Raw genomic sequence first — 25,313 nt, 5'->3', positions numbered from 1 at the left:
AGGGGATTCCTTGTGCGGAGGAGAGAGAGAGATACAGTGACTATGGACTTTCACTTTTTGCTCACAATTCTCACTTGAGTCTACAGTTGTCCTTCATGTGAAACTGGGGAGGAGCCACAAGGGCCCGATAACATCATAAGTGTAGACTCAGTCCGATTGGTTAATGGATGGAGCATACCCAGTCTGGCTGCTGTCTCTACTCTACCAGAAAATGAGCGTATCAGGTAAGGACCAATGGCCACTCTAAATTGTTTGAGCTGCTGCCCTCAGAGACTGGGTATTCCGGCTCAGATCGGGGTGGGAGATCCGTTTTTGGAGCCTCTCTCCTGCCCTGAGGCCTTGGGAGCTCTATCCAGTCGCCCGGCAAGCGAGGGTGACAGACTCCATTCAAGCAGCTCTGTGGGAGGGCTGTGAAGTCTGGCAATTGCGGAGGCAATGAGCAGTCTGTGAGGCAGCCGCACCATCAAGGCAAGCCGCACCTGAAAAGCCGAGCTGCATGAAGAGTCGAGCTGTGGCTTCAAAGCCAAGCCACAGCTTGGAAAGCTGAGCCGCAGTCCTCTAAGCGAGCTGTGGAGGAAAAGCGAGCTGCAGTCAGCAAAGGCAAGCCAAGCCATGGCTAAAGGAAGCAAGCCACAGCTGTCAAGGAGCGAGCAGAGCCCTGGCGGCCATTTTGGGGCAGCGCATGTGGAGGCAGACATTTTGAGGCCGAGGCCTGCATTGCAGCTACTAATCGAGGCTGGCAGGCATTCTATCACCACCTCGCAGCTCCCGCACGGCCGCGACACCATCAGGCGTCTTCAACGGTCCCAGTTTACTCCAGAAGGCCATGTGAGTGCCCGATGGGTGATTCTAGGCCCGACTTGGCTCAGACCTCAGGGGAATCCCTAGATCAGGCCAGGGATGGGGATAAGGACAGGACAAGGGCGATGGCCTCCAAGCCTTTGGCCGCCCATCGCCCCTCCAGAGCCACAGTCAGGGATAAGCTTAGGCGATAGCGCACCCTGGAGAAGAGGATTGCCAGGGCAGAGAAGCAGGCCCAGGTCACTAGGCCCAACTCTCCCAGTAGGTACAAGTCACCCATTAGGCCTGGCTCGCATCAGTCTGCCTCTCCTCCTAGGGGTTTCAGCCCATCTTCACCCTCTATCTCTGCTTCAGGACCACATAGGCAGACTAGGCAGGAGGTTTCCCCGTCTCCAGCCATATCTCCGAGGGCAGTTAGGGAGGTCAGCGGGGATCCCTTGGAAGGCTCTTCTCACAATTTCCTTCCACTTGCCATCCTCGCCCCACAGGATCCACCCTTAATTGGATCTTCTGAGGATGAACGTGATGATCTAGATCTCCTCCCTGAGAGTATCAAGCGTCTTATTTCTTCTGCCATTACAAAAGGCATAGCCACAGGCCTATCCCAAAGGGCACACACATCTCAGGAGGAGGGTAGGTCTCGTACTGATCATCAGCCTAGATAGTCTTCCTCTACCCAAAGGCGGGAGAGTACCAGATCGCCTTCCCCATCTGTGGTCAGCGAAGGGTCCATCATGGGGGAAGAGGCCCAGCAGGATATGGGGTTTTCAGAGGACGAAGACACCGTCCCTCCTGATCCCTCGGCCTTTCTTGGTCTCTTTTCCCCGCCCATGTTTAAAACCCTTTTGCACAAGGTAAGAAAGACCACTAAGATAGGGACAGGGGCATCCCCAGTTTCCCAGCTGAGAGATCCAAGCTTGGCCATGTTCTCCAACACTGACAAGGAGGTGGTCCCTGCCCCCCTCTGTTCCTAGAGGTGGTTAAGAACCAGTGGGCGCAACCTTCCACACTTCCCAACCCTGGGAGCAATGATTGCCGCTTCTACAACATGGAGCAGGCCTTCTCCCAGGCTTTACAGTTACCAACTGTAGACACTCCAGTGGCTGCCCTGGCCACTGCCTCCGCAGTGGTGTCAGGAGATGTAGCTGACAAGTTGAAGCCGGAGGACAAGTGTGCAGAACTTACCTTGTGTGAGAACTTCACAGCTTCCACCTGGGCAATTAAATCTGCCACAGCGGCCTCTTACTTCACCGCACTGCAGTCATGTGGCTATGCCAGCTGCAGGACCGCATACCTGCCCAGGACGAGCGTCTTCTACAAGACCTCACTAAGATTATTGCTGCCATGCAGTTTTCTGCGGATGCCACTCTGGATTCTATAAAATATGCATCCTGAGCTCTGTCTACCTTGGTGACTTCCAGACGGTTGCTCTGGCTATCGGGTTGGCAGATGGACAACAAGTCCAAATGGAACCTGGCAGTGGCCCGGTACCCAGGCACTAATCTCTTTGGTGAATGTCTAGACCCAATTCTCATAGAGAACAAAGACAAGAAGAAGGTCTTTCCTTCTAATGCTAAGAAACCAGATGCTTGTACAACTCCTACCATAAGCCTTCTTACAATGCGGCCAAGTTTGACTACCATCAAAATAGGTCTTTCCCCTACAGATCTGATAGACAGGCCCAGTAACCCTACTGCCATGACAGAGGCGGATATCAGGGCCAGTCCAAGCGGCCATTTTGTGGGGAGGCGCCCCTTCCGCAAAGAGAAATGACTCCAACCCAAGTCTTCCCATAGGCTGCCTCCTGGAATATTTCGTGGATTGGTAGGACCAGATGCCTGAGTCAGGTCCACCATCAGGCTCAGGCTTCGCCTGGAATTCCTCTCCCTGCCCCCGACGCTCCTCAGTACCTTTCCTCCATCTCGGGACCTGGAACACCACCGCCTGATGGACCTAGCCATACAACATCTGCTGAACATTCGGGCGGTAGAGCTGGTCCCAAGCAAGGAACACTGGTTGGGTCACTACTCCAACCTGTTCGTTGTCCCAAAGAGCTTGGGGGGCTGGAGAGCAATTCTGGACCACAAGCGCCTCAATCAATACCTAGTATACAGGCACTTCAAGATGTCCTCCCTCAGGTCTATCCTCCAGGGGATCCGGCTGGGGGTCTTTCTGGCGTCCATGGACTTAACAGAGACCTATCTTCACATTCTGATTCTGCCGGCCCATCACAGATACCTCCGGTTCTCTCACAAGGGGCGACATTTCCAATACAGGCTTCCCCTTCGGCCTAGCATTAGTACTGTGCACGTTCACGAATGTCCTGGCGACATTGGCGGCTCACCTATGCTCTACCCCGGTGAGATTCCAATGCTACCTCGACGACATGCTCATCCTGGCCCACTCACATGCACAGGCAGTTCACGACCTTCATTTGACCATACAGACGTTACAGTCCCTGTGTTTTTCCATCAACTTCCCCAAAAGTCATCTCTTCCCCACGACACGAATCCTTCATCTGAGAGCAGTGATAGATTCTGTCGTGGGACTGGTTCGGCTCTCTCCAGAATGCCTAGTCAACCTCCAGGCGCTGGCGCACCAGGTACAAACAAGTTGGTAAGTTTCCATCCTGACCTTGGCCCGCCTCCTAGACAAGATGGTGTCATGCATAGGGATAGTGCCCTGGGCTTGTCTCCACTCCCGGCAACGGTGCTCATTCCATATCAACGCAGGCCCATGAGCAATTTCCTAAGGACCATTCCCCTGCCAGCAGAACTCCGACTGTCCCTGCAGTGGTAGCTGTCTCTGGCTCTACGACATGGGTTGGACATTTGGGAGCTGGAGAGGATTACAATAACAACAGACACAAGCTTGTTCGGTTGGGGGGCATTGATGAACTCCAGTTTGGCGCAGGATTGATGGACGATCTCAGACCTGCGCCACAACATAAACTGGCTGTAGCTGAAGGCAGCTCACCTGGCCCTCGGACCTTTCCACAACTAGATTGCCCGTCAACACGTGCTCCTCCTGACGGACAACGTAGCCACGAAAGCCCACATAAACTGTCAGAGGGGCAATCACTCCAAGTGCCTCTGGATGGAGGCTCAGAAACTCAGCTTCTGGGCAGAGAGACATCTGGCATCAATAACTTCAGAGCACATCTCAGGCACGGCCAACCATCAGGCCAACTGGCTAAGCCGCGCAACAGTCAACCACAGCGAGTGGCAGCTGCAGCCCGAGCTGTTCCAGATAATTTGTCATCGCTTCGGCATCCCTCTGATGGACTTATTTGTAACTCCAGCGAACACGCAGCTGATGCGGTTCTTCTCCCGCTTCCCAGCCTGGAATGCAAAAGGGACAGACGCCCTTAGGAGCAGATGGCTGCCAGGCCTACTTTACCCCTTCCCCCCTCTCCCACTAATCCCGGGCACCCTGAGGAAGATAGTTGTAGAGAGGGCAGACATCATCCTGATGGCACCATATTAGCCCAGATGGCCTGGTTTGCGGAACTTGTCCAGCTATCCATCTCTCCTCCGTGGAGGATTCCTCAGGAAGAGATCCTTGTATCAAGGGGTCCTAATCCATCCAGAGCCCCAGTGGCTCCACTTGACCACCTGGTACTTGAGCGGAGCCTCCTTAGGGATGCAAAGCTGTCATCCTGGGTCATCATCACCATTGATGCTTCCAGATGACCGTCGACCACGCGGATCTACAATTCCAGGTGATCGCCATTTGTCAAGTGGTGCAGGCCACTCAATATCTGTCCGACCGAGGCCTTGGTTGCTCAGATACTCAAGTTCCTACAAAAGGGGTTGGATTGGGGTCTGTCCCACAATACTCTGTGCCGCCAGGTGGCAGCCCTGTCCTCGGTCCCTGCCGGGGATGGCCATTCCCCCCAATCTTACCTTCCTCTGGTCAAAAGGTTCCTGAGGGAGCTGCTAACCTTCGACCGCCCCCAGTCCATAGGTTCCCAATGTGGGACCTGCCCCTAGTTCTCAGGGGTTTGACAGGGACTCCCTTTGAGCCGTTACAGATGGTCCACCTCCGATTCCTGTCTTTGAAGGTCGCATTCCTGGTCGCTGTGACATCTGCCCGACGTATTTCTGAACTGGGGTCTCTGTCATCTAAGGACGATCTTTGCCAATTTCACCAGGATAGAGTGGTCCTTCGTCTGGACCCAACCTTCCTCCCGAAGGTCAATTCTCCTTTCTACCTTGCGCACCTTACGCAATTCTCCCTAATTTTTGCCCAGCTCCCTCCCATGAGAGGAATGCCTTTGGCACTGATTAGACGTTCACTGCGCTCTGCGCATTTATCTCAGGTGTACGTCGGCTATACACAGGTCTGAGGTCCTCTTTATTTCCTTTCAGCCCGGCTCTTTGGGGGCCAGTGTCTCTTGCCACAATTGGCAGATGGTTATGGGAGGCCATCTCCACAGCCTATGAATCCTCATGCCAAACTCCTCTCTCAGGGATCACGGCCCATTCCACGTGGAGCACTGCTACTACAGCAGTGTGAGCCACAAGGACCCAGTTTGAGGACATTTGTTGGGCAGCCACTTGGTCATCTCCAACTTCTTTTTTCCAACACTATCGTTTGGATATTTTCGCATCTGCGGAGGCATCATTTGGTCGCAGGGTTCTCCGGCAGGTAGCGACCGCCCCTCCCCCTGGGTCTTAATTTCCCTCCCTGGAACTGAGCTTCCGTATGTCCCACGCGTAACCCCTCCCTCAATTCTACTGGGAAAAAAACATTGGTCCTTACCTGAACGATGCTTTTAAGTAGAATTGAGGGAGGGTTTACATCCCTCCCTAGTTGAGCTTCAGAAGCTAGTCAGGTGGAGGTCGGGCGGTCTGTGGTCTGCTTGTATCTTGCAGCTTTTGTCATGCGACCTTGAGGAAACTGGGAACTAGCAGGGAATGGAGGAATATTAAAGAAATTTCCCTCAGTCTTTGGACCAATCAGGCTTTGAGAATACCCACACATAACCCCTCTCTCAATTCTACTTAAAAGCAACATTCAGGTAAGGACCAACATTCTTTTCTTCTAAAATACCGTATTTTAGTATAAGACCTTTTTCCCTCAAAAAAGAGGTTGAAAATCTGGGTGCATCTTATACACTGAATACAGCATTTTTTTGCCTCCTGAAATCCTACCCCTTCACCAAAATGGCTGTGCATAGCCTTTAGGAGGCTTATAGAGTGCTCCTGGGGGTGGGGAAGGCAGAAATGAGGGGAAAGCATTTTCGCAAAAAACAGCCCTTTTTGGGGAGGTCTACAGAGTGCAAAAACTTTTTTTTATTTGCCTCTTCAAAATCTTGGTGTGTCTTATACTCTGGTGCATCTTATACTCTGAAAAATATGGTACGTAGAATCACACTATATACGAATTTATTTTAAACAATATTGTTTCCTTTTCTTGATTATGTGAACTGTATTTTTAACTGCAAAAATTGTTTAAGCTAAGAAGTTAACTAATTATGCAGCTTGAATTTGATATTATAATATATAAGTATGGGAGTATGGGGTCATAGAAGAATAACAAAACATGTACTTTATGTACATATACTTTATTTTTATAGTATAGTCTTTATTGTCATTGTACAAAATCAATACAACAAAATTTCTGATGCTTCTATTAAATCATAAGGAATCTCAGACATGTCTACTATGTTGGACCTTCTGTGTAAATCTTTAGAAATGTGATGATCAGAATAAACAATATTAACTAAGTAGACAGATGTCCTGATGTTGAGAAAACAGCTTTGTATATTTTTTTAAAAAGAAATCATTTGTGTGTATAAAAGTGATAATACTGTTATTGCAACAAGTTCACAACATATAAAAAGAAAAATGATCTTACAAATTTACAAGATATTACTGTGCAAATCCTTCTGATTATCTGATGCTACAAAAGAACACCTTGTATTACTTGTCTTAACTGTATTATGTTAGGACTAGTTAATTTATTTTTTTATTATAATTAAAACTGCTTATTTTTTCTCTCAATTGTAAGGTTCCATAGTTTTCAGAGAGAAGACAAGGTTATTTAAATAAGCATTTTAAATAACAACCACTACAGAAATTTAGAATTATTTTGATCATTTGCTATATATCACAAATGACAACAGTAGACAGCTTTGTTGTAACATTGAGTGAATGTGATAAATGTTGGTTTAACCTACTGCAGTATGTTGCAAATTTAGTTTAAATTAGAGCTCAGGTTAAAAACCAAAAGAAATTGATGTTCTGAGAGATATTAGATGCTTTTCGTAAATAATGAATTAACCTATTTAGACTCAAGCCCTTGTGTTAAAAAACATTTTTCATTTGAACCTTCTTCATTAATCTTTTTCCTTAACCTTTATCCATCCTAATAGTGCTTATGGTAATAAAGTGAATTTTAAATGTGTGTATATATGTTTAAATAATTTGGTATGAGACAAGATCCAAACTTTGTTTTTTATTTTGGTTTAGCATATGTTTTGCATTCATCTTAATCTTATATAGGTTCCTATGAAGCTAGGCATTCTATTCAAGATGGATTGACTTCAGGGAATTATGGGCCCAAATCAATACCAACTCACTCATGTGTTGTTCAGGTAATTTGCATGAGATGCAAAAATAATTGAAAATAAATTTTCTGCACAGCCTACATAAGTATTGAAAAATAAACTTTGATTTTTATAATCAATGTTACATGAACTAATCTTGAATGAGATCAATAGATAGTTGCTAGTAGTATTTTTCAGCAAAGGACAATTGCAATCTAAAACTAGTAACACATACCTGAGAGCTAATATGAGCTCTGGCCTTTAGAATATATGTGAAATGGAAACATTTTACAACTATACAGGATCAGCTACAATATAAAGTGAGATTGTATTCTACCTAATTTAAGTACAGGTAGTCCTTGACTTATGACTACAATTGAGCCCAAACTTTCTGTTGCTAAGTGAGACATTTGTTGAGTGAATGTTACCACATTTTACAACCTTTCTTGCCACATCTATTAAATGAATCACTGAAGTTGCTAAGTTGGTAACACGATTGTTAAGTGAACTCCTGACTTCCCCATTGACTTTGCTTGTCAGAAGATCACAAAAAGGGATCACATGACCCTGGGAAACAACAACTGTCCTAAGTAGGAGTCAGTTGCCAAATATCTGAATTTTGATCATGTGACCATGGGGTACCGCAACTGTCATAAATGTGAAAAACAGTCATAAGTCACTTTTTTCAGTGCCATTGTAACTGCCATTGTAACTGAAAAATGGTTATTAAATGAACAGTTGTAAATTGAGGATTGTTGGTATTAATTTATATTAGCTTTTATATTAGGATTAAGATTCACAGATCTTCCAGATCTTATTGGCAGTAAGTAAATTAGCAGCTTGAGTAAATAAAAATGTTCGCTACATTGAGAATTCATGCTGCCATTATTTGCATCTACACAAAAAAATAGTGCATCTGTGTATAACTAAAAGAGGGTTCCACAGAACAGAGGCAATTTTGTATATCAGAAAGAGATTTCTAAAGAACAGAGACATCGTGTGTGTCAGAAAGAAGTATGTTTCATCAAGAATTTTTTTGAAGAAATTGCACTGGATAATTAATGTATGCAAGTTGCCAAAAGTAAAAAGTTCATTTAATTCACCATGATCAAACTAAAATTTATAACCAGGAGTGTGTGCCACTCTGAACCATGGGTTACTATGATGTGGGTATTTATAGCAAGGAAAAGGCAACCTTTAAAATTCTGCAAGATAGCTGAGTGTTAACTAATCTGTATTGGCTTTGTGACTGATGTTGTTTACTTTTATAGTGAACTATTTTAATTGGAACTGCATTTAGTTGGGACTTCTAGAATCCATTGGAGTTGGGTGGTTGATAAACTCAAATAAATAAATAAATTTAAAAAGGCCTTTTTGCATCAGTTCTCACTGCTGTCCTTTCTCATGTCCTCTCTTCATAATGGTCACGTACTGATAGAATTAGAGTTTAATGGATATCTAAAAGCAACCTCTCCTTGTGAATTATTTATTCCTGGTGTGCTTGCTTAGGAAATGTTAGAAGCTAGAGTTGTTTTATGAGACTTGATCTTTCCCCATCCTAATATTGACAATGAGTCCAATCAATCAACTATTAATTCATTTGGAACTTGTCTTATTTTCCTTGTTTGGAAATGTGAGGATTGTTAGCAATTTATTTAAGAAGTTTTTTTTTTTTACCTCAGGTAGATTTTATCTCCTTAGTTTGTAAACCCTTTCACTGGAAAGATTATGCATTAAATATCCATGGCATTCATTTTTGACAATTTTTGATATATATGGCTTCTGGAAAATAATGTTTTGCAAATTCAACAGAAGTATCAACGCAATTTATTTTTACAAGAATGGCATAGTAGGAACAGAGCATAGTTAATCCTTTGAAATAACGGCTCAGCTTTTTTGTTATCCTTCCAAATAAAACATTTTCCTTTTTTGAAGTCTCTTTCAGTAGAAAGAGAACCACAGGACAACAGTAGTAATTACCCAGATGATCTTTGGAGGGTAACTGAGGAACAACGAGACTATTATATCAATCAGTTCAAGTCTTTACAACCGGATCTCAACTCTTTCATTTCAGGTAATGTCCTTTGTAAACACAGAAAGTAATACTAGACTGAGAATGTAGGCAAGTAAATGAAATTCATATAGACAAGTGCAAAATGTGTGTGTGCGTGTGTGTGTGTTGATAGGGGTAGAGATGGGTTATACACCAGGGGTGGATACCTTTACCAGTTGGTACCAGTGTGCTTCGCACATGCTCTCATAATTAGTTCCTATACAGAATACATTGGGCAGTGTATTTTCCACAAATTTCAATCATTCGCAGTACCTTTGGCATCATCCCAAGGGACATTAATAATCTTAAGATCTTCCTTAAGAGTTTGTTGACAGGTGGGGCTCATTTTCTGTTTCTTCCAGAAGGCATCCAACATAGTGCAATTTCTTGGATGCCAGTCTTTACATATATATAAAAAAGATATGGCCAACAAGCCACATTCAACCTTCATTCTCAGTTCTCAATAGGTTCTAAATTTGATCTTTGTAGTACCTCTTCATTAGTAATGTGATATGAGACATGGAGAACATTATCCTCATGCTGACAGTATATAGATTTTTGTTCTGTGAAATAATATGTGCTTTGCTACAGTCCTCCTTGTTTAAATAGATATTCTTGGCCATTTCACTGAGTTCTATAAAAAAATTATATATATGAAAACTCTTTCATTGAAATTTCAATTTTATCTGGTATTTCATAAAAATTATGCATTTTAAATTAAAATCTTCCTGCTTTAAACTTCATTACTGCTGTTCACCTGGAATTTAAGTATTTTGATAAAATGAATTTTAAGATCCGAAAAGTACCATATCATAAGACACCCTTTTTTGTCTCCCAAAAGTGGGTGGAAATGTCTGTGCGTCTTATGGAACGAATATTGCTGAAGCCCTGCCCACCCACCGACTCCCACCCGCCGGCTATTTTTGCCCTCTGCACGTCCCGTTTTTGGCCTCCACGCATCTTTCACAGTGGCCGAAAATCGGGTTAGCAGAGGAAACTTTATGGAACAGCTTTCTTCTGAAATGATAATAGTACAGATACAGTGTCAACATTTCAAAAGGTGTTCAAAACAGAGCTATTTCATAGGGCCTTGAAAGTTATATCACTTCATACCAGATGATAAACTGATAGTTCAATATATATATTTGAAATTCTATTTATTCTAACTTCTATTCTTTATAGGTTTTATTATTGGAATTGTTAATTAATTTATATTGCACTATTAATTTTATTGTTTTAAATACTTTTTCAGAGCTTAGGATGTGAAAGATAGATAGACAGACAGACAATATACATATACAGGTTCCATCTAAGGTTTCTGTATATGCTCAGAGACAGCAGCAAAGGATAGATAATCATACCTTGCTCACTACCAATTTTCAAGTAGCATTTAGCTATAATTTGGAAATTCAGAATATACTTTCAAATTCTGTTTTGCTTAAGATTCTGAAGTATATGAGATATTTAGAGTTAGTGCTTAGGTAAAAATAACATGCAACAGATATATACTGTCTTTCAGAAGCCTCAATCTTTTTCTGAAAAATAAAATACTGATAAACATTGCAATAAATATTGTAATTACTATTAAAGTTACATAACAAAAATAGTGTTCTAGGCTAATATAAACAAGCAGATAATAACTGTTAACTGATTCATTTTTTAAAAAAAAGAAATATAGGAAGGATACCAGTAGAAATTTTGTTGCTGAATTATTTATTTTACTGCTTTCTGGCCATCATTTTAACAGGTTCTGTGGCTAAGAATTTCTTTACAAAATCTAAACTGCCGATCCCTGAGCTTTCACACATATGGTAAGTACTATTTTCTAACTCATAATATTATTTATATCTGTGGGGTTTTTTTCCCCTGTGTCTGTATGTTAACTAATGCAACAGAAAATGTCTTCAGCAATGGCTCACATTGCTGATCCAAGCAAAGTAGAGAGTAAATTAATATTTATTTTATGCTGTTATCTTTTCAGTGGCCTAGCAAAATGTGAACAGTACTGTAATCTAAAAATGTTTTAGAGAGCATATTAAGGAGCCTAAAAGTATAAAAGTTTGAATCAAGTTCAGATAAATGTAATTCAGAAAAATTAATATTATAAGCATCACTTCTGGTTGTGCTTATGAATTCATATCCTGAGTTTTTAAAACCGTAATAGCTTCGTGTATATTAGAATGTTAAAAAATCACTGTAATTTAATTGTAATTTTATTGCAATTGTAATATATTTTTATTATGAAGTATAATTGTAATTTATATTTGTAATAAAATTATTTGAATTACTATTAGAAATCACATTAGTCTAAATGTTAATATCTGTATGAGCAAAGTGTAACAAACAGGTTTTCATTTTCAAAAATAGGGTTGAGCAGGTGAAACTCAAAAAATTAGAATATCGTGCAAAAGTTCATTTATTTCAGTAATGCAACTTAAAAGAGGTAAGACTCATTACATGCAAAGCAAGATAGTTCAAGCCGTGATTTATCATAATTGTGATGATTATGACGTACAGCTCATGAAAACCCCAAATCCACAATCTCAAAAAATTAGAATATTACATGCAATCAATAAAACAAGGATTGTACATAGAACAATATTGGACCTCTGAAAAGTATAAGCATGCATATGTACTCAGTACTTGGTTTTGGCCCGTTTTGCAGCAATTACTGCCTCAATGCAGCGTGGCATGGAAGCTATCAGCCTGTGGCACTGCTGAGATGTTATGGAAGACCAGGATGCTTCAATAGCGGCCTTCAGCTCTTCTGCATTGTTTGGTCTCCTGTCTCTCATCTTTCTCTTGGCAATGCCCCATAGATTCTCTATGGGGCTCAGGTCAGGTGAGTTTGCTGGCCAATCAAGCACAGTAATCCCACGGTCATTGAACCAGATTTTGGTGCTTTTGCCAGTGTGGGCAGGTGCCAGGTCCTGCTGGAAAATGAAGTCAGCATCCCCATAAAGCTCATCTGCAGAAGGAAGCATAAAATGCTCCAAAATCTCCTGGTAGATGGCTGTGTTCATTAAGTCCAGGGTCAACCCAGCTCACACTGCCAAAAGCACCAAAACTTGGTTCAATCACCATGGGATTATTGTGCTTGATTGGCCAGCAAACTCGCCTGACCTGAACTTCATAGAAAATCTATGGGGCATTGCTAAGAGAAAGATGAGAGACATGAGGCCGAGCAATGCAGAAGAGCTGAAGGCCGCTATTGAAGCATTGTGGTCTTCCATAACATCTCAGCAATGCCACAGGTTGATAGCTTCCATGCCACGCTGCATTGAGACACTAATTGCTGCAAAACGGGCCCAAACCAAGTACTGAGTACATATGCATGCTTATACTTTTCAGAGGTCCAATATTGTTCTATGTACAATCCTTGTTTTATTGATTGCATGTAATATTCTAATTTTCTGAGATTGTGGATTTGGGGTTTTCATGAACTGTACGCCATAATCATCACAATTATGATAAATCACGGCTTGAACTATCTTGCTTTGCATGTAATGAGTCTTATCTCATATATTAGTTTTACCTTTTAAGTTGCATTACGGAAATAAATGTACTTTTGCACGATATTCTAATTTTTCGAGTTTCACCTGTATAATAGTTATCTGATTTGTAGGGAACTTAGTGATGTTGACTGTGATGGAGCATTGACATTAGCAGAGTTCTGTGTTGCCTTTCACCTTGTTGTTGCTCGGAAGAATGGCTATCTTTTGCCAGACAGCTTGCCAGAGACGCTCTTGCCTGACTATCTTCATGCAGGTAAAGTTTCAGTGTTTGTGTATACATTTTCAGTTAATTAAAATTGTGTTTTAACCACAGTCTGTTATTATGCACTAATTATAGGGGAAATGCTCTAAAACTGTTGGTAATCAATGTTTGGTCTCTTAATACCAGCAGTGATAAGACTTGCTTAGCAGCAAATCTATATGCAGCCAAAAAACTTGGCTAATATATGTTCATGAACTCTGTGTCCTGAAATCCTTAAAATTATTGACTCATGACCTAGAAGCTGGAAGGCCTTTTTGACCTACAGTGTTTATCTTGGTCCTTCCAATATGATTATTTTATATTGTGGTGACATTATTTTTAATCTTATATCCATAACCCTGCAATACACCTTATAGTATATTACATCTCAATAGAATAACAATTTGAAACCATTACTGGACTTCTCTTTTTAAAATCACAATTATTGCAAAAATAAAATAAAATCCAAAGTGTATCTTGGCATGATAGCAATTAATGTAGTTTTTATGGGTCTAATGAGGTTACTGCTGTTCTATAAATCTTACTTTCCAAATGAAAAATAAGTATAGTGACCTTTAGATACTAAAATACTAGTATGGAAAATATTTTATATGGGTTCTTTTCTTAATGGGTATTGTTCTTATATTTAAAGAGACTACTATCCCAAACAAAATTGGGAGCTTTATGACAAACCATCCAGTCAGGGTTTCTAAGTTTGTATAGAAAGATTTAATACCCTGTTTCCCCAAAAACAAGACCTCCACAGATAATAAGCAGACTTTTAAGCGCATGTAGTAAAATAAGCCCTCCCTGAAAATATTTAAACACATGCGCAGCTGGTCTCCACCATTTCCTGTGGTTGCTTGCTGCGCAAACAACACGAGGTGAGGAGGCAAGGCCGGGGGGGGAAGGGAGGGGGAACATGCCCCACTTACCCCACATGCTCTTACCTAATGGCTCCTCCCAAAACTCTAGCCACTGTGCCCCTTCTGTCATGCTAATGGCCGCCGCAAAAAGAGCAGCAGGGCCAGCGATGTGCCTCGCTGCCACAGCAGCACAACATAGCAACAGCCATGAGGTGACCACACTAGCCGCTTCCTGCACCTCAAAAATAATAAGACCTCCCTGAAAATAAGGCCAAGCGCTTATTTCGGGGGTCAAAAGAAAATAAGACCCTGTCTTATTTTCAGGGAAACTTGGTACCATTTATACCAGTTTTGTGTGCCTAGAAATGAAATAGTCTTAAAAATATATTGCCTATTTTTAAGAGGTACTTTTTAATTACAACATACTGGGAATAATGAGAAACTTCCCATATTTTCATCCCAAAGAATGAATGAACAGTGGACTGAATAGCATTAATTTATCTATCCATATCTTTTTATTACTTTTTCCCTAGTTGTTTCATTTTAATTTATCAGTCCCCTACAGCCCTAGGATTTCCTTCCCTCCAAGCATTAACTAAGTTCAGCATCAGCTTAGCTTTTTTGATATGTCAAGATCAACTAAATGCTGCATCTTACCATAACTTGTTCATTCAATTTTTCAAAAATATATTGTTAATATATATGACAACCTTATTCAAATGATAATCACAAAATAAAAACAACATTATGAAGTGAAAGAGTGGCCAATTGTTATCATTAGGTTACAGAATATACTAAAGTAGAAATTAATGAGAAAATAAGTCTAGAAAATGATAATTATGAGGCGCTTAACCATCTTTTTTTTTTATAGCTTCCCTTAAACCTAAAGGTGAATACATACTGAAATCTTATTCAGAGTCATTGTCAGTAAATCAATCAACACACTTTAGTAGGACTGAGGTATGAACAACTCATCTTGTTTTAAAATCTTTAAATTATAACAATGGTGTATAAACAGTCTTCATGTCTTAATTTCCTTTAGCACTTTCTTTTCCTCTCTGTGTGCTTTTCAGTGCATTTATCTAAGTTGGTTGGTGACCAATTATAAAGCAATAGTACTCAACTTTTTTCATTTACCACTAAGGTAATCGTTGCAGAAGTAGTGAAGGATTGGTTGGAGGGCAGCAGTTCAAACCCTTCCAAAAATCAGTGTAAGTTATGTAAGCACTGAAATCAATGCACCTCTTAAAAGGAAGAGAACAAAGTAGAGAAAGAAGACTAGATTCAGTTACATGAGGTTTAAGGCTGAGAAGGTGAACACTGTAATCATAGTGCAGCTGCTAGATGCCACAACTAAAATCAAAGTGTAATTTGCTGTACTTGAGTCGAGCATAGTCAGCCAAAAGAAAACCTTATGGAGGTTGCCAAAGTGGGAGAAATTATGGGAGAATTTTGTTTTAAGAAATACTGAATCTTTGCTAAGAGAATGAAACCTTATATCAAGATAGGGAGTCAGCTCTGCATTCCTAAGGATCATTTTTGTCAGCTCCTATCTGATTTTTCCTTCTTTAGCTAAAAACATTAAGTGTAAATTTTAAAGACTTTGCACACTTTGAGTTATTTATTCATTTTTACAAATAGTCAAAGTATTATTTAATTAATTCCTAAATTTTTAGAAGTAGAAACAAACCTTCCTGTACTTTTCTCACCATAGATGAATATTCATTCTCCCCATAACTTTCTCTTATATCTTTTTTAATATAATCAGCTTGTAACTCTATGCGAAGATCCAAATAACTCAGAGCCACTGATTCTGTTGAGGCAACTTCTGTTCAACCAGTTAGTGACTTTAAAAAAAAAAAAAATTATTGATCTAGTCAGTATGTAACAATTAACTTGCATGCCTTTTGTGTCATTAATAATATTATAGCTAAACCATTCTCACTTAAATCACTTCAAAAATACAACATAAATTTATTAAGCATGCAAGCTACTAAAGTGTACAATGGGTTCCCAGCAAAGCATTGGCAGCTTGCTGAGCAGACCTGAGCAAAAGCAGAACTACAGTGCATGTACCCTTGACCTACTACATTGGACAGGCAAGACAAAGAAAAAGGCAGACACAGTATAAATTACTGCATGATGTTGAAATATTTTAGATAACCCATCTGGATTTCCTTCTCATTGTTTATTCTATTAGCTCAGCATGTTAGCTAAACTTATCTTTCAGATATGGTTATTGATGAAAATAAACAATTTGGTTTAATGGGGTCATTGATTCCTGATCAGTTCTTCTCCCCTGCCCACTGCCCTTCCCACACCCTCTTATTAATGGGACTTATTATATTTATTTAAAACATTTATGTAGCTGCCTATCTTTCAACCAACTCTGGATGACTCCCAATAAAAGAACAAAAGACACATAAAATCACTTTAAAACTATAAAAACTTTAAAAACAACAAAGTTGGTGCCAAATCAAAGTTCTAAAGTGTGATTATCTAGACTTCTCCCAGTGCTTGGAGGAAAAGCCAAGTCTTCAAAGTCTTACAGATGACTAAAAGGTTTAAAGCTTTGCTGTGAATGTTTTCTTGCAAGGACACTTTAAGCAGTTCATGTGGGTGGGCAAGCATCTTACTGTATACAGTTGAAAGTGAATGCAAGTGTCACGGCTCCTTCACCTAATAACCAAGAAAGAAACCACTTGATTCCATTTTGCAAAATTAAGTGTACTTTTACTGATTATAAGTGATGAGGAACTAAGCAAAGCTGGATCTGAGCAAAAGAGCACAAAAGCAATAGATATCAATACATGATTCATTCCCCTCCCCTTGGTACTCCAGTCCATAGTCCAATCGTATGTCACCACAACCGTCAAGTGGGAGACATCTTCAAAAATCATCATCAGGTTGGAATTCTGGACAGTTGGCCTTGGTGGGAAACTCCCCTCCTTCCACATGCGCAAACAAATGGTGAAAACAACTTCCAATTAACAGTCCTCCTGTACAGATTATTTCCCTCACCCAAATACCATGCCCTCCCTCCCCGTTTCAATGGCAGCCGAAAAGCAAGCAGCAAAACAGAGGCTGACAGCAAGTCACATATGTATGGGGGTACTTCTTATTGCTACAATAAAAGTATACTTCTCTATTATAGTCAAACAAAAAGAATTAACTGGGATAGTAATCCCACTATGAGGCTTGATGAACTTTAACTATATAAAATGTTATGGTTTGGCGTTTTGCAGGTATTGTGAACAGTGCTCATAAAATATTCAGGTTGTACTCATGTGTTTATCAAATGTTAATTTGCCATTATAATGCAGCACCATTCACAAATTGCAGTCTGTGATAAAAATAATGTTAACAGAATGATGCTAGACTGCAATTCTGAGCAAACCTATTAGACATCTGTAGGATACTTCTGGAAAAACTTGCATAAGATTATACAGCATGTATTTCCATTACAAAATTATTAAAATAATTAAGGAATTTTAATTTATCCCTAAAGATAGTTTCTTCCACATCTCTCCCCAGATTATTGGCTTCTTTCAGCTTGTACATTTTTGAGTGACCTGACTGTCAATTTAAATTTGTGTCTTCCTTCTTTTACTTTTTTTAAAATCTTCACAAATGGATACCCTTTCTGCCATAAACAGCTTCCAATTGATGAGAAACCTGTTAAAGCTGCCCTGATTCAGGATACAGTTACTGATGATCAAGGTACAATTCTAAATTGTAGTCTCAATCAGTTTTAAAGTGGTAAATATGTTTTATACAAATTCCGTTGGATAGAAAACACCCATACTAGTGTTTCTTCATAGTTAAGGATTAATGCTGTTCTGAAGGAGAGCTAAACCTGTATCCAAACCAGCCTGACAGATCACAGGGAAGAGGATAGTGTTCAGAAGACATGTGAGAAATTGTGAGGAGTCTGAAAAAGAAATGGAAGGAGCTTTATGTCAACAGGTGACATTGTTCATTAGGGGCTGATTGAGCCCCATTTTTATCCTTTATTTTGCTTAAATGCCCCAGAGGTTTAATGGAGGCTCATATAAGTGGACTACTCTTCTCTTTTTAGCTTCTTTTGTATCACCTGGACCCTTCCAGGGGGCTGCCCTTGAAAAGTATTCAGAAGCTTCAATGTATTCAAATACAGCAGTGATACTTGTTTTGTGCATGCCTAGATATGCATATGTGTCATCTCTCCTTCAGGAGCTGCATTGGCTGGCTGGCTGCTTCCGGATCCAATTCAATGTGCTGGTTGCAGATATTTCATTAGTCAACTAAGATAATGCTTGAAGGGAGTGGAGTTTTGAGGACAAGTGATTTGCCAAGTGTCAATGTTGGTGGTTCCTTAATTAGGTTGTTGTTTAGTGTTCGATTGTTTGTCTGAGGTAGTTCCTTAATTTGGATTGTTTATTGCTTGATTTAATATTAATATTGATGTTAATCTCTGCTTATCAGGATGTTGATTGCTGACAAGGAGATGTTGTAGTCTTTTCACTTCTTAATTTTCTCTTTTGAATGGAATGTAGATGTTTATCCCTGTGTGCCTGTTGATGGCTGATTTGTTTGAGTGTCAGTCTTCCAGGAATTGTCTAGCATTTTTGGACTTAGCTTGATCTACAACACTTACAGTTTCCCAATTCAAACTATAGTAAAGTCTGTCCATGTGTTGACAAATTAAAGAATTTTCAACATGATGTCTGATTATTAGTTGGATTTCATTTCCTGTATCTTCTTCCAATCACCTGCAAATGAATGGGGAGAGAGAGAAAATCAGTGCAACTCTAGAAAAAATATTTGTGCTCATATCTTTCATATCAAAAGCAGTATTATTGTGTTTCCCTGAAAATACAATCTACCCCGAAAACAAGTCATAGCCCAATCTTCATGCCTGCACCTAATATAAGCACTACCCCCAAAATAAGCCCTCGTTAAGCCCTGCCCACCATCTGATTGTACAAGGTGGGACAAGGCACAGGTGTAAAAATCAAGCTAGGGCAGCAGTGGGGGAGTTGGAGGTGCCTCATGTGCCCTGCACCTGCTTACCTTTGGCTCGCTGCAGCCAGGCCACCCATGCCTCAACACCTTTTGCACCACTGCCTGACTTCTGCAGCCACTTGTGGCACCTTGCAGCAAAACTTGTCGCTCTTGTGAGGTAGCTCTCAGAACGACGCCACAAGGCTTGCCGTGCCAGTGGAGGCGCTCGCACACCACAGTACAATGCAATATCTTGCTGCAAGCAGCTGAACTGGCACAACGAGCCTCACAATGTCCTTCCTAGAGTGGCTCCACCAGCGTAACAAGCCTCACGTTGTTTTGCCATGAGCAGCTCTACCAGCGCAACAAGACCTGGTAGGGTCAGGTCTTGCAACAGGGCCAGCAGGCAGGGAGGGTAGAGGCCAGGGTGTGCCAAGAGCTTGGTATGTTGCGGCCACAGGAAAGTAGATGATGGGATAGAGGGTGGAGCTGGTGGTGGCAGTGCTCCCATTCCCATCGGCACCCATACTTGCCGCCTCCTCCACATAAAAAAAGACCTCCCTGAAAATAAGCCCGAGTGCTTATTTGAATGTCTAGCTGTGAACTGGGCCAGCAAAGTCAATGTGCACCCTAGACCATGGTACTTGAGATCGCTCCCACTCCTTAGTGGGCGCCTCGGGGGGGGGGGGGCTGGTCTGGACTCCTGGCACGGTATGCAGGTAGCCACCCATTCTCGATCTCCTTATCCATTTTAGGCCACCATACGTAACTCCTGGCCAATGATTTCATCTGGACAATTCCGGGATGCCCCATGTGCAAAGCTTCTAATACTTTGACTCGCAGTTTTTCTGGAATGACAACCTGATCCCCCCACAATAAACAACCATTTACAATGGACAGTTCATCCCTCTTAACATAAAACAATGTAAACTCTGGCCCAACCGGTCCCTTGGGCCACCCCCTCCACACTCAGTTCAAAACTTGTTTCAGAGTCCAGTCTTTAGCTAAGTGGTGGGCGACCTCGCTGGAGGAGACAGGGCCAGCTTCCAGGCAGTCTATGAGCACAACTGGCGTCTCAGGGGTCGGATCAGCAAGCAGTTCTGGTAGGGGGCACCGGATGAGGGCGTCAGCATGCCCCAGTGTGGTGCCCGGTCTATGAATGAGGTGGTAACTGTAAGCAGCTAAAAAATAGCCCAATGGGTCATCTGTGGTGACAACGATGCAGGTGTAGTTCGGTCCCCAGCCAGTAGTCCCAAAAGTGGTTCCGCCCCAGGCACCTGATGGACCCAGAGGGATTTCAGAGGGAGCTTGGAGAGATACCTGACTCCCTTGTCCGCAATCCGTCCGAGTCTTTGGTCGCTGCCTGGAACGTTGCGGCGGCTGAAGCATTGGATTGGATTGCGCCTTTGAGGCCTCTCCGTGGCAGTGGATCCAGGAGGGCACCTTGGTTTACCAAGGAACTCCGGGAGATGAAGCACCAAAAGAGATGCCTAGAGTGACGTTGGAGGGCTAGTAACTCTGAATCTGATCGATCGCTATTAAGAGCCTTTATCAGGACTTACCTAGTGGCAATAAGGGCGGCAAAATGTACGCATTTTTCCGCTCTTATTGTGTCCGTGGAATCTCGCCCAGCCGCCCTGTTTAGGGTGACCCACTCCCTCCTGAAAGATGAGGAGGTGGGAGAACCGCTGCAGGGAAGAGCTGAGAAGTTCGTTCAGTTTCTGTCGGATAAAATCACTCAGATTCGGACAGACCTGGACTCCACTTGGGCAGTACCAGTACCATATTGGGTGCACCGAGGTACACCCACGTTACACCTGTCCTCTGCGAGCTGCACTGGCTACCAATTGGTCTCCGGATGCAATTCAAGGTGTTGGTTATTACCTTTAGAGCCCTACATGGCTTAGGGCCAGCGTACCTTCAAGACCGCCTACTGCCACATACCTCCCAGCGGCCAGTAAGTTCCCACAGATTGGGCCTCCTTCAGATGCTGTCAGCCAGACAGTGTCAGCTGGCGGGCCCCCGGAGGAGAGCCTTTTCTGTGGCTGCTCCAACTCTTTGGAATCAGCTACCCCCAGAGATCCGGACCAGACCCACTTTCATGGCCTTCAGGAAAGCTGTAAAACCTGGCTGTTCCAGCAGGCCTGGGGCTGTTGACCTCACTGTTGAGGTCCAGCCCCGATTAGAATGAATGTAGCAATAGCAATAGCAGTTAGACTTATATACTGCTTCATAGGGCTTTCAGCCCTCTCTAAGCGGTTTACAGAGTCAGCATATTGCCCCCACAGTCTGGGTCCTCATTTCACCCACCTCGGAAGGATGGAAGGCTGAGTCAACCTTGAGCCAGTGAGATTTGAACCGCCGAACTGCAGCTAGCAGTCAGCTGAAGTGGCCTGCAGTACTGCACTCTAGCCACTGTGCCACCTTGGCTCTTCAATGTATGTAGTGTTGCGATTTTAAACCGTTTTTATTCTCTCTCTCTCTCTCTCTCTCTCTCTCTCTCTCTCTCTCTCTTTTTTGGTAAGCCGCCCGGAGTCCTTCGGGATTGGGTGGCATATAAATTTTATATTAAAAAAAAAAGTGGTTTATGGTCTGTGATGATTTCGAAATCACGGCTATATAAGTACTTGTGGAACCGTTTGACTCCAGCTACAGCAGCCAGAGCCTCCTAGTCCAGTTGGCTGTAGTTCCTCTCGGCCACTGAGAGAGTCCTTGAGTAGGCGATGGGTGCCGCGGTTCTGTTGGGCATGCGGTGGCTGAGGACGGCTCCGACGCCAAAAGGCGAGGCATCAGAAGTCAGTACAAGTGGCAAAGTCTGGTTGTACTGAACCAGGAACGTGTCCACTGACAGAAGTTTTTTTACCACAGTGAATGCAGCAGCCTGTCTTGCCCCAAGTCCATGTAGCCTTTTTCCCGAGGAGTCGATGCAGCGGTTCAGCAACTGTGGCTTTCTGCTTAAGGAAAATGCTGTAGAAATTAAGTAGTCCAAGAAACGCTTGGAGCTTGGTCAGGTTTCGTGGTGTGTGAACGTTCTGAATGACTTTAATTTTTTGGTTTGTGGGGTGAATCCCTGAACCGTCAATGAGGTACCCTAGGAACTCGACCCTTGGCACATTGTTTTGGCATTTTTCCTTTTTAAGGCAGAGACCCTTTTCACTAATCCTGGTCAAAACAGCCCTAAGTCTTTTAAACAGTTGTTCTTTATTTGCAGCGGATATCAATATGTCATCAAAACGGGATGACTCCTGGTATCCTCTGCAAAAGTTGTTCCATGACGCTTTGGAACAATCCAGGGACAATACTAACGCTAACCTCACTCAACATTATGTGTTGTATCCAATCTGTATTCTCTTATTATCAAAAAGGGTCAAATTTTTAAGAAAATCTATAATGCCTACTGATTATTGTTTGCTTGTTGTGTTTATAGTTTATTCAAACACATACAGAGGGCTAATTTGGAAGACATATGAGTTATAATTATGGTAAATAAGTTGTTATAGATGCAAAAAAGTTTCATTATTAGTTCTGCCTTTGCTTGCCCAAGAAATTATTTGGGTTATAGTCATCAATTCCAAATTTACTGCTAATATTGCTTTTGTATGATTTCTCTTTTTATTGCTGTTACTTTTTCATTCCTGTTAAAATAAATTATGCATCTGTATAATGTAAATTATTTTAATGTGCTTTGAATACTTTATTTTACATTGTGTCATTGATGAATATAGTTTGCACTGTGAAAGGAACCTTTCTGTTTCAGAATGAAATGGAATCTAACAAGCTTTGATCTACAAAGCAGACAGTTTTTTTGTTTGTTTGTTTTGCCAATTCGTCTTTTTACTGCAGCTCATTCTGTTCTGGAAACTTTCTCAGCCTCAACAACAGATTGTTAGGGAATTGATTGGTGAGAACACTCAATCCCTAGCAGATTTATTTTTGTTTGTTGAAAACTTTACATATATGATACTTTGAGCCTGACTTTTAAGCTTTATGCATGAACTTTACAGAATAATTTGTTTGTAAATTTGTTCTCTTTATAAAGCATTATTTCTTACAATGATGCAAAATATTCCCAAGGGCACTTCTAATGGAAATTAATAGTAATAATTTAGTCTCAAATAATCAATATTAAATAATAATTCATTATTTCTTTCCAATTAGGTCTGAAAGTGAGTGATTCTACCCAAGCAGCGCCAAAGGAATTTAAAGTATCTCAACATTTGCCTTTCAAAACAGGTAAGGAAAGTTTCTTATACAAAAACAAATATAGCCAATGGAAAATATCTAAATGTCTAATATTATGAGAAGAAAAAGTTTTCCCTTTATCAAATTCCCCAAAAGGTATCATATAGAAAAAAATAGTAAAGTCAAGGTTAAACAACAATGCAGAATCCAAAAACCAAGCAAACCAAAGGTTTATAACATTTAACAAATAAAATTGAATTATGTTAGCTAGACTGCCAAACATTGGGATTTGAAAAGCATGCATTGTTCCAGCAGATGTAGACCCTCAACTAACAGCTTTAGTCTAGTTTCCAAGCCCCATCAAGCTCTTGCTCTGAGTAAATAGTTCTGTTCTCAATAAATGCTGTACTTTCTTTGGAAAGTCCGTTAGTTCCAAAGAGCTGTCATTTTATAAGGAGTTTCATTATGGGCTTTTATATGGAATCTTGTTCACTGGATGGCAATAGGCTAGCAGTTCCTGTTAATGATTCCATTCCAGGATTGTAAAATGTTCTAGCATCAATCTTCGGATTCAGATTTGAAGAAATTTTCTTTCAAAAAATAAAGAAATTTATTTGTAAAGATACTCATTTCTCTCACACAAACATTCTTATAGAGCTGGCTGGTAAATTTCTCAGCTTTCCTGAAACAAAAAAAAAAAAATGGAAGAGGGAGCCAGAGACTAGGGAAGAGAAACATGCTAGCAAAGTACCTAACAGAAACCGGGCAGGTTCTGTGTCTCTTGATTGTGTCTTCATTGGCACAATTAATTATGTGTTGTAGATTGTCTATCCATGGCAAGACTTGTGCTAGGAGAAAATAAAAAGACCATTTTTAAAATGGAGCAACTAAAAACAAATTTAATTCCTTTAATGGTGGGCTGACGATATGATGAAGGTAACATGGTAGGATATCACTTTTAAATGGTTAATAGAACATCTTTGTATCACAATTAAATAGGTATGAGGATTAGGTCAAAGCAGTATTATATAAAAAATATACTACTGGCATTGATCCAGTACACACATAATTCAGTTCAATTAATCATGGTTTAATAAATCGTTTCCATCATGTTAGATCGTGGGAATGGATGAGGCAGACTCAGGCTTCAGTAACAACAGCTCTTTATTAGTGACTCAGAATCCAGCAAAGACCCTGTACGGCAACAGCCCTTTTATAGGGCTCAGGCAGGGCCTCCGATCAATCAGGTTTGAATGAGTTCCTGCTGTTAACAGCGGACCTGAGTGAAAGCTACTTACAAGGCTATTTACATGTAGATTACTCCAAGTACTTAACACCCCTCCCCTCTTAGTTGGGCTCATCCAACTTGTGACGTAGTCACGCAGGTAGGCGGGTTTTCTGTTGGCTCGACCAGACCTGCGCACTTCAGTTGGCACCAGATCTTCAGTCAAGTCGGACAGACCTGTTGCCTCACCTTCTGCACATGGCGGAACCTCCTGGAACGTTTCACAGGCCGCGGCTGGAGCTGGCTTGTTCGGAACTTGCTGCAGCTCTGCACCCTCAACAGATAATTCCCCCGGTACTTTGGGGTTTGAGGTGTCCGTATATGGAGTGAAATCGTGCTCCATGTTGGTAAGGCTTTGGCTAACTCGTGCAGGAGTTTCCTCTGGTTTCCTGGATTTGGAGAGGCGGCTACGGAGTTTGTCAATGTGCCTTCTCCAAGTGCAACCGTCCTCGAGCTCCACCTGGTATAAGTGTGGTCCAGTAATACCTGTGACCATGGCAGGAACCCAGAGTGATCCCCCAGCGTAGTTGTGGGCGTAAACTCGATTCCCTACGCTGAACTGTCTAATTTTGCTGCTCGAATCAGGGTGTTATGGCAGAGTAGTTTGCGTGCAACCAGTCTAAGTGCGACCTTAGCGGGCGACCCATTAGAAGCTCGGACGGGCTTCTCCCAGTGGTAGCACTCGGGGTTATATGTTGGATTAGCAGAAATTGGTCAACCCATGTTTGCCAATCACCCGACCCAATCTTGGATAGAGCTTCTTTAGCAGATCGCACCATTCTCTCTGCCTGTTCATTACTGGCCGGATGGAATGGAGCGACCAGGGCATGCCTG

At 41.8% G+C, this 25,313-nt stretch overlaps 1 protein-coding gene across 1 annotated transcript in view; it reads left to right on the top strand.

Annotated features, from left to right (window-relative positions):
- REPS2 (RALBP1 associated Eps domain containing 2) overlaps nucleotides 1–25,313 on the top strand; it is a 109,885-nt gene that overhangs the window by 36,081 nt on the left and 48,491 nt on the right. Inside the window, exons 5-11 of the mRNA XM_032226664.1 lie at nucleotides 7,311–7,402; nucleotides 9,290–9,428; nucleotides 11,155–11,218; nucleotides 13,033–13,175; nucleotides 14,901–14,989; nucleotides 17,686–17,749; nucleotides 23,171–23,245. Coding sequence (XP_032082555.1) covers nucleotides 7,311–7,402; nucleotides 9,290–9,428; nucleotides 11,155–11,218; nucleotides 13,033–13,175; nucleotides 14,901–14,989; nucleotides 17,686–17,749; nucleotides 23,171–23,245 — 666 coding nt within the window. The remainder of the gene's footprint in view (nucleotides 1–7,310; nucleotides 7,403–9,289; nucleotides 9,429–11,154; nucleotides 11,219–13,032; nucleotides 13,176–14,900; nucleotides 14,990–17,685; nucleotides 17,750–23,170; nucleotides 23,246–25,313) is intronic.

The sequence above is a fragment of the Thamnophis elegans genome, chromosome 11 (assembly GCF_009769535.1).
Source record: "Thamnophis elegans isolate rThaEle1 chromosome 11, rThaEle1.pri, whole genome shotgun sequence".
NCBI classification, from domain to species: domain Eukaryota; kingdom Metazoa; phylum Chordata; class Lepidosauria; order Squamata; family Colubridae; genus Thamnophis; species Thamnophis elegans.
The sequence above is the reverse complement of the archived record's forward strand: the minus strand, read 5'-3'. Positions and strand labels throughout refer to the sequence as shown.